The sequence below is a fragment of the Ciona intestinalis genome, unplaced genomic scaffold (genome assembly GCF_000224145.3).
Source record: "Ciona intestinalis unplaced genomic scaffold, KH HT000105.2, whole genome shotgun sequence".
Lineage (NCBI taxonomy): Eukaryota > Metazoa > Chordata > Ascidiacea > Phlebobranchia > Cionidae > Ciona > Ciona intestinalis.
Genome location: NW_004190427.2, coordinates 306830 through 316705, shown reverse-complemented (window position 1 = coordinate 316705; position 9876 = coordinate 306830). Strand labels below are relative to the sequence as shown.

Sequence of the window (9876 nt, the reverse complement as noted above, 5' to 3'; positions counted from 1 at the left end):
GCTGGCAACTGTTCATTGCTATTGAAATAAAGCCTAATGTAACAGTAAGATAACATACTTATTCACATGTCTAAGCGTATAAGCATCGACAGTTGCCCATGAAGAAATTATTTCAAATATTTTGCTCAGTCAAAGTACGAATTATTAAATGCTTAATGTTAGACCTGCATAAACTTGTTGGCATCTGTAATGTATACACTGTTTAGACACAATGCTTTTTTATGTTGGTGTGTGTATCCATGAACTGAACACGTAACGGGTATTACTTCAAAAACAAACAGTATCATGTATATTTAACAGCACCTGTCCTACCACCATCTTCAGTATCATCAGCTGTTATAACATCGGAAGGAATCAACGTGGTTCTTCCAGCATCTCTTGCTCGAGCAACTCAGTATTCAGTGACAGTTGGAACAAACACAGCAACACTTGCTCAATCTGATCTGGACAGTTCACCATCTTATCAGGTTTGATTTACCCCTTTGCTTAATTTTAAAGTTGATGTTTTCTAAAACATCTGTTAGACAATGTAATATTATTAGCTTTTAAAATCTAATATTTAACTTGAATGTAGTTACTTAAACTAATTATTTTTAGGTCTTTGTTCCCACTACCTCTACAATTAAACAAGGTGATTTTGTTCATGTGCAAATTGAAGCAACTGTAAGATTAGCTAATGGACTTAATGCCACTGCAAGTGGAAATGCCAGTGTAGCAGCAGGTATGTTTGCATATATGGATGGGACAATGTGGGGATATATCTGTTGTATGGTGTATCATGTACAGATATTGATGAATGCACATTGGGTACACACAACTGTCATGTAAATGCTAATTGTACCAACACAATTGGAAGTTTTACATGTACTTGCAATACTGGGTTTACTGGCGATGGTGTATCATGTACAGATATTGATGAATGCACATTGGGTACACACAACTGTCATGCAAATGCTATTTGTACCAACACAGTTGGAAGTTTTACATGTACTTGCAATACTGGGTTTACTGGTGATGGCGTATCATGTACAGATATTGGTGAATGCACATTGGGTACAAACAACTGTCATGCAAATGCTACTTGTACCAACACAATTGGAAGTTTTACATGTACTTGCAATACTGGGTTTACTGGTGATGGTGTATCATGCACAGATATTGATGAATGCGTAACAGGTGTTCATAACTGTCCACTTCATACAATATGCACAAATTACAATGGTAGTTTTTCTTGTGAATTCGCTGGTAAGTCACAAATTTCAGCGGGACAATTTCCAAAATTCAGGAACGCAAAGTTTATTTTATAAACTGTTAATGGTCATGGGTTATAGGCTATAGTATGAATACATCGTGGAAGAGTTTTGTGAATGGCAATAACTGAGGCTTCTTTTTTCACTGGGCTTAGTAAACTGATAAAAGGTAATGTTAGGCGTACAGCAACATGGCAGCCTTGTTAAAAATCAAAGATTTGGGCTTGAGCTTTGGGGCTTGACGCTGCCACAACTGTAGGGGAATGGGCCTTGCCTAAGACACCTAATGACAATTTCTCCAACCTAGAGTTTTTTATCAGTTGTCAAAAACGCCATGCAAGTATAAATAGTTTTCATTCCTTATAAGAATTTGTTTTTAGGCATTATCGTCAACGGATCGTCTGTAGAGAGCGTCTACTCAAGCAAGAGCCACACAGTCTTAAACATTGTGTACAAGATGTGTTTTCAATCCACCCCTTACAAAGTAGAAGTAGTTGCTCGAATGTTCAATGGCAATTCCACCCCACGTTTCAACGCCACACCCATTGATATTCAATCACATTCGTTTATGATGACACTACAAAGGGTAGATATCGACAGCGGATGGTCTACTTCAGATATATTAATATCGTGGAAAGCTTATTTCAATCCACCAGTTTAAAAAGTATTAGATTATAACCGCTGCACAAATTCAAATTTGAGCTTCCTATAATTGGAAAAACTCTGTATTTGACATTTGACAATCTAAGGTCTCGCAGAAAATTAGTTACCACTATGTGTTCTGTTATCGTATATTCTACGACGCTTTAACTTGTGTAGTCGGCACGTTTTCAATCGCCCGTACGTTTATCCATGTGAACAGTGCGTGTCCTTAGCACTTTACATACAGTGCATATTCGCACTTTAATCTTATATACAGTAGGGTGGGGAAAGACAGGACACCTGTAGCACATAATATCCAAATATCGTGTTTTAAACAATTAACAACGGTATATGGAAGTCGTGGGGATACGGCTTTATAATTTTTTGAATGTTGTTTGTATACAAATTGGACGAGAAAATAGTATAAAAAGGTGTCCCATCTTACCCCAAACTAAACTATATAATGTTGAAACGGTTAACCATCTATTTATTAATTTGCATTACCCACACTTACAAAATGTTATAACCCTAACCCGGCAACTCTAAAGACCATTGATAAGTATTAAAAACACGGAAATGTCGGTTTTAGGTTCTAACGGTATCCCATCTTACCCCACACGACTGTACGTTGTGCAACCCGCGTGATGGACTGTAAGCCACGGTCACAGTCAATGATTTTGTATTTGACTCTGGTTTTTCCCGAAACCAAATCGCGCAACGTCGCACATCACGAAACAGGCATTTTCCAAAACCAAGTCATCAGGGCGCATCAAAATAGAGCCTGCTGCTTTGCGTTATGTAAAAAGCATTATATATATATACTTATGAAAGACAGGATGTGTCTGAAAGCTTAGTATAATAAAAATACTAAAATTATACTAAGATTGCTTTGGTTAACTGTGACTAAAGGTCGCCGCAGCTTTACCGTATGTTTATTACAAAGCATTTTTCATACAGAAAGTTCAGCAACATGTTAAGACTTATTTTACTTTGTATGACATTCTTATTGGCCGCATGCCCTTGCCATGGACAATTACCAGGTAAGGATATATTTCTATATATGTATATTTGCATATTACCCAACCGTTACTTTTAATGATGTCGTCCTGGACTGCATGTGTTTGACGGCTTATTGCGCAATAGATTGAAGAGAACATTTGCGCAGCTTGCCTTTTGTGCACTGCGATGAAAGGATGTTAGGCATTAAGCATCATGCGTTGAAGCTTATATGTTTTCTTAATAAATTAAGTCGCCTTGATGCGTTTATGCATTTTGTAGGACATGTGTTATTATCCGATTTTCATGAATTTAACTTAAGCAACGTTTGTGGTTAAGTAGTAACGGTTGCATACAATTAAAGGCGCCGTCACATAAAAGGAGTGGTAAAGGGCCCGGCAACTAAGCGTGTATCCGTTGTTTATTGTTGTTTAAAACTTTATCAGGATATTTGAATATTAGTTGCTAAATGTGTCCCATCTTCCCCCACAGCACTATATAAAGGCGCCAGCACAGCACTATATATAGAAATGCGCCAGCGGAGTGCTACATCTGGTTTACTTCAAAATGCTTTAAAAAGAGACTAAAGAGTTCACTATATATCTTGCTTTATTTTCTTCCTTTTTTGGTTTACAAGTACACGATAGAGTATCGGGCAAAATCTTATTTGGCGGCCGGGCATGAGCTCGTAAGAGCCCGCCATATGAGCCTAGACTGACCCCGAGGTAACAGTGTCAGCAGTGGCGTTTCTATCTTGTTCTTTCGTAGTTAGTTCTCGTTATCGTGGAATCAAATGGCAGTAGGGTGGCGGCATATGATAAAATGAAACTATTTGAGCCTATTAGCAGTTGAACGGGTTAACGGGGGTGGTTTTCGCGAGAATAATCTCCCATGATATAATTCGTATCCGTAGTGTAGACAATGCTGTAAGTAATTGAATTCGGTAATGTCACATTACATAAGCAATACAGCAACGTTTCAATTTACTACTAATTACTTCTAGCACCAAGCGGAGTCACCATATCTGTTACTTCGCCAACGAGTTTCAACGTTGATTTTTCGAACGTCGTTGGCGCTGTCGAATACAAAGTAACGTACACTGCACAGCACAACCCACTGGACACTGGATCTGTAAAAGTAACAACTTCACCAGTTCAGGTAACAAACTATGCCAGGGAAAATTGATGCTTGTATATTGTGCTTCAATACTATACAGTTGTGCATTGCATATACCGTCATGTGAGACCTATTTATTCACCCTAGCATATTCTTTATTGCTGCATGTTTCTGTTTAAATATCATGTATAATTTTTGCTTTGACACAGTATTCTCTAGGTGTCGAATGTTGCAAGTAATATTAACTACAATGTGGTGGTTCAGGCTATTAACTCAAGTAACAAATTAGGGACAAAAAGCAGCCAAGTTCGGGCACGAACAGGTAAAAGTGTAACACTTCACTTTATGATGATCATACAGATCGGTTTTAATATATTTAGCTCCGGATGGTTCAAGCATCCTGAACGTGATTACCACTCCAACTTTCCTCACCATCTTCCTGGAAGAAACTCCGGGAGCAACAGCATGGGAGGTTGAGGTTAATGACACAATTACAGGGACATCAAGGATCATCTCTGTTCCTAATGGAGTTCCTTCAAATACATCATATGTGGCTATGTAAGTGGTGTATTTTCGGTTGCAAAATACAATAAGTTGTTTTATTCAATCTTTGTACTTTTGAATGTAACCTTTTTTTATGGAGCTGTTTAGTTACGTTCCTCATCTATTAAGCTATTTGTTTAAGAAACCACTTCTTTGTTTGTAAAATTGCTTCATCTTTTGTTTTTTTTATCGTTGACCATATGTTCCTAAAACTTAAAATTGGGTGTTAGTTAACATAGTTAATTTTTCCTAAATCTTAGGTCCTCCAGGACCTCACTCATATAGAACAGAATAGTTAACATAATTTTTGTGTTTACAGCATAACGCCCCTCAACCCAAACACTCCACACACACTGAGGGCAAGAGTATCTCAATTAAATGGTGTGACATCATTCACAGCAACACAGAGTCCATTTGGTGCACAATATTCTGTCAGCACAGGTATGAATAAAAATCAAGTCTGCTGAAATTATAGTTATAGTCGGACCATACTTAATAATTTTATATTTCTTCAGACAAAATTTCCGCTTTTGGTCGAGTTGTACTTTTGACAAAACCATACACATCCAACCTTGCCACATCCCAAGTGTTTATAAACCAAACCAATGCTGAACTACTGGCAGCATATAAGGCAATATCCTCAAATGTGGAAGATGTTTTGATGGTAGAAGTTGCAGACAACAGTGGGAATGTTCTTTACCATCATGAGATTGTTTTATCTGATCGAGATGCATCGGCTGCTTCAGTTAATCCTAATATTAACCAACTTACACTGAGTGATGGAACATTGTATTCTGGATTCTTAGCTGCTTATGACTGTAAGTATTATTTTAATTCTGTTTGGTTTAACTTTTACAGCAGTGTTATATTTCTAACAAGAATCTATAATATGTTACCTTTGCATGGCTAATTAGCACTCTTTAATAATATCCTTTGAATATTGCTTTTACTCTTATATCTATAAATGTTTATTTAAATGTCCTCGAGCACCGTGCCAAATTGGATAGCGCGGCGCTGTGGTATAGTGGTTAGCGCACCTGCCTGTAACACAGAGGTAATGGATTCAAAGCTCGTCGCTGCTACCATTTTGGCGTATGTGTCCTTGGGCAAGACACTTAAGGACAATTGCTCCAACTCAGTGGTCACTAATGGTGGGTTGTCCAAATTATAAGCCATACCTAAAAAAAATGAAAAAATCCAAAAAAATAATTAGTTAATTACCTACAAAGTAACATACATGGTAACTCGTAAGCTGGCACGAGGTGTTAAACCCGTGTGATAACGACTGTCGTTTTCCGGCCGCGCGAGGATAAAGTAAGTTACATTCATTCATTCATTATTACTTTTATTTCAGTGGCAAGAAGTCCTGGATATTTGTACAGCACTCCTCCCTTCACAACAACAGAAAGAATATTAGTTTACCGAAATAATGGCTTGTGCTCTCCTGTAGCATTAGCAAGTGACTTAAGACAGTGGCTTCTATTTTCAAAGGTTCAAAAACAACCACAGATTGCTACAATAAAGGAGTTGATTCTCTACTTACAACTGCATCAAATTTTGAATTTTCAAATGGTAATATTATGCTACCTTTTAGAAAATTCTTAACTTATAACTTATAAACTTCTACAGCAAATTTAGTCATTTTATTGTGTGCTCAACAAATTTTATTTGGAACTGTATTAGTAAAACCTTATTCTAAATAAAACAAAATACCTAAAATGTTAACACTTTTTTATATAGATGGAGTTCGTGAGCCTTCATCAACAACCAACTATTTCAACTTTTCAAGCAACACCATATATGGTATAAAACATAGATACACAATAAAGTTGTGTTCATCCAGCAATACTACAGCTCCTGTATATGATCGAGTGTATGAAGCCGCTTTCCAAAGTTTACAAACAATACCTTCAGACAGATACACAATCTTCTACACTACTGGTTGGTTTACATAAAAATATCATAATTGCTGAATACTGACACCTGTTAATAAGCCCAGTGATTCACTATGGTTTATGATGGTATATATTACCCTTTATATCTTCAAGGCAATGAACAGTAATACACTGTTTATTTTTATAAAAAAAAACTATTAAAGAAAAGTTACGAGTTTTTAAATGTTTAATCTTGGACATGTCTATTTTTGGTGTCTTGGTAAAATGATTATTTTGTATCTGGGTAAAATGATTACAGCACTGGCACCTTAACCACAGGATACACTTTTTGATAAAAACCACAGGATACACTGTTTAATAAAAATAATATATTTTATTTGTCTCTTCGATTACGGTAGCAAAGGTTTAGAAATATTTTAAACGAAAAGACAGGATATAGCGGCACTTGTTAAAACACGCTTACAGTTAAAAACATATTTAATTGAAGAAAATAAGCATGGTTGCTACACCTAGCAGACAAATGAGCCATTTATGTCTAATTCAGGTTAAACTTCTAATAGAAACAAAAGACATAGCCCATAAAGACACAAAACACACAACCCGTAAAGCCATGGCGGTAAAGTGGGCTTTAAGGAATTGACTTCTAGTGCGATCTTTGTGTTTTTATGTACATCCATGATCAAGACACTTAACGTTTATTGTTTTAAATTGTCTGCATTACAATAAACGTATTTCATGTATGTTTCAGCACCTGTCCTACCACCATCTTCAGTATCATCAGGTGTTATAACATCGGGAGGAATCAACGTGGTTCTTCCAGCATCTCTTGCTCGAGCAACTCAGTATTCAGTGACAGTTGGAACAAACACAGCAACACTTGCTCAAACTGATCTGGACAGTTCACCATCTTATCAGGTTTGGTATTATAATATTATAATATAAAAATATTACGTGTAACAGTCACAACCTTATTCACATACTCTTACTTTGTTTTATACTCAGCCGTGTTATAGTATTTTTTATTTTACAACAACTTTTTATTTTAATTTTGTGTACTTCTCTGACATTTAAGGATGTAACGGGAGAGGCAAAATAGTTTTATAAATTTTATTTCTTAATTTTACCCTTTTTCAGGTTTTTGTTCCTTTCAACACCATAATAAACCAAGGTGATACTATATCAATGGGAATTGAAGCAATTTCAAGGTTTGCAAACGGAAACACTGCTACAGTAACTGGAAATTTCAATGTCTCTGCAGGTTTGGTGATGTCCTGATAACTGTATATTATATATTGTCAATGAACGAATAAACATATCTGTTTTGGCACAGATATTGATGAATGTACATTCGGTACACACAACTGTGACACAAATGCTAATTGTACCAACACAAATGGAAGTTTTACATGTGCTTGCAAGACTGGTTTTTATGGTGATGGTGTATTGTGCATAGAGATTAGTCTATGTGAAACAGTTTCGAACAATTGTCATGTAAATGCTAATTGTACCAACACAATTGGAAGTTTTACATGTACTTGCAATATTGGGTTTACTGGCGATGGTGTATCATGTACAGATATTGATGAATGCACATTGGGTACACACAACTGTCATGCAAATGCTAATTGTACCAACACAATTGGAAGTTTTACATGTACTTGCAATACTGGGTTTACTGGCGATGGTGTATCATGTACAGATATTGATGAATGCACATTGGGTACACACAACTGTCATGCAAATGCTATTTGTACCAACACAATTGGAAGTTTTACATGTACTTGCAATACTGGGTTTACTGGTGATGGCGTATCATGTACAGATATTGGTCAATGTAATCAGTTATACACAATTGTCATGCAAATGCTATTTGTACAACCACAATTGGAAGTATTATTTGTACTTGCAATACTGGGTTTACTGGTAATGGCGTATCATGTACAGATATTGATGAATGTACATTGGCTACACACAATTGTCATGCAAATGCTATTTGTACAACCACAATTGGAAGTTTTACATGTACTTGCAATACTGGGTTTACTGGTGATGGCGTATCATGTACAGATATTGATGAATGCACATCAGTTTACACAATTGTCATGCAAATGCTATTTGTACCAACACAGTTGGAAGTTTTACATGTACTTGCAATACTGGGTTTACTGGTGATGGCGTATCATGTACAGATATTGGTCCATGTGAATCAGTTTTACACAATTGTCATGCAAATGCTCTTTGTACAAACACAATTGGAAGTATTACTTGTACTTGCAATACTGGGTATACTGGTGATGGCGTATCATGCACAGATATTGATGAATGCACATTAGGTACACACAACTGTCATGCAAATGCTACTTGTACCAACACAATTGGAAGTTTTACATGTACTTGCAATACTGGGTTTTCTGGTGATGGCGTATTATGCACAGATATTGGTCCATGTCACATCAGTTTTACACAATTGTCATACAAATGCTATTTGTACCAACACAATTGGAAGTTTTATTTGTACTTGCAATACTGGGTTTACTGGTGATGGCGTATCATGCACAGATATTGATGAATGCACATTAGGCTACACACAACTGTCATGCAAATGCTATTTGTACCAACACAATTGGGAGTTTTACATGTACTTGCAATACTGGGTTTACTGGTGATGGTGTAACATGCACAGATATTGATGAATGCACATTGGGTACACACAACTGCGATATAAATGCTACTTGTACCAACACAATTGGAGATTTTGGCTGCAGTTCATCAAGTAAGTGATTATTGAATGCTCTTTTTTAAAGAGTGAGTCTGTCGAGACACTGAGGAAGGCTGGGTTCTCCTACCTTCTTACAATAAGTAAGCTGTTAACGCCTAGTTCCTGTTTGTGTACATGTTTATACATCATACGCTTTAATCTGTATACCTCATCTAAAACCAAACCGAAACGTGCAATATTTGTATATTAACTATTATAATGTTGTAATACTTTATTAATAACTTTTGTTTACAGCATCAGAAACTGCCACAATGCTAACAGTAATAGTTGGAGCACTTCTTTGCGTTGCTACTATCCTGCTTTAAACGTTTGTTTTGTAGATGCAATCGCAGTAACATGTATAGAGTTATGGACTATAGTAATTATTCATATAACAAGTTAATATTTTCCACTAAAACCATTGTAGTTTTGTAGTTATTAATGTTTTATCGTGTACATTTGTAGGTAACTTTGAATACAATCATGCTTTACAAATTTGGTGATAACTTCTTGCATATGGTATAAGATTACGTAGGCAGAATGTAACTTTGCACAACTTGTTCGTGTTGTATAAAATATTGTAGGTGGTTGTGGTTAGTTCCAGCCTTCGAGCTTGTCGGTATCGAATGGGAAATGGGTGTCTTACTTTCAGGAAGAAAAGAACATTCTGTTAGAA

General features: G+C 36.2%; 2 protein-coding genes across 3 annotated transcripts in view; both read left to right on the top strand.

The window, feature by feature from the left end:
* The window catches only part of LOC113475111 (fibrillin-2-like), a 49154-nt gene extending 39459 nt beyond the window's left edge, over window positions 1-9695 (top strand). The window contains exons 2-3 of one of the 2 annotated variants that reach the window (XM_026838731.1): window positions 9184-9215; window positions 9456-9695. In XM_026838731.1, coding sequence (XP_026694532.1) covers window positions 9184-9215; window positions 9456-9526 — 103 coding nt within the window. In that variant the 3' untranslated portion in view covers window positions 9527-9695. The remainder of the gene's footprint in view (window positions 1-9183; window positions 9216-9455) is intronic. The other variant, XM_026838732.1, reaches the window with a different exon arrangement.
* The window catches only part of LOC100175634 (cell wall protein AWA1-like), a 63658-nt gene that overhangs the window by 50653 nt on the left and 3129 nt on the right, over window positions 1-9876 (top strand). The window contains exons 8-13 of the mRNA XM_026838730.1: window positions 6288-6488; window positions 7191-7357; window positions 7577-7700; window positions 7773-7865; window positions 7989-8081; window positions 8572-8856. Coding sequence (XP_026694531.1) covers window positions 6288-6488; window positions 7191-7357; window positions 7577-7700; window positions 7773-7865; window positions 7989-8081; window positions 8572-8856 — 963 coding nt within the window. The remainder of the gene's footprint in view (window positions 1-6287; window positions 6489-7190; window positions 7358-7576; window positions 7701-7772; window positions 7866-7988; window positions 8082-8571; window positions 8857-9876) is intronic.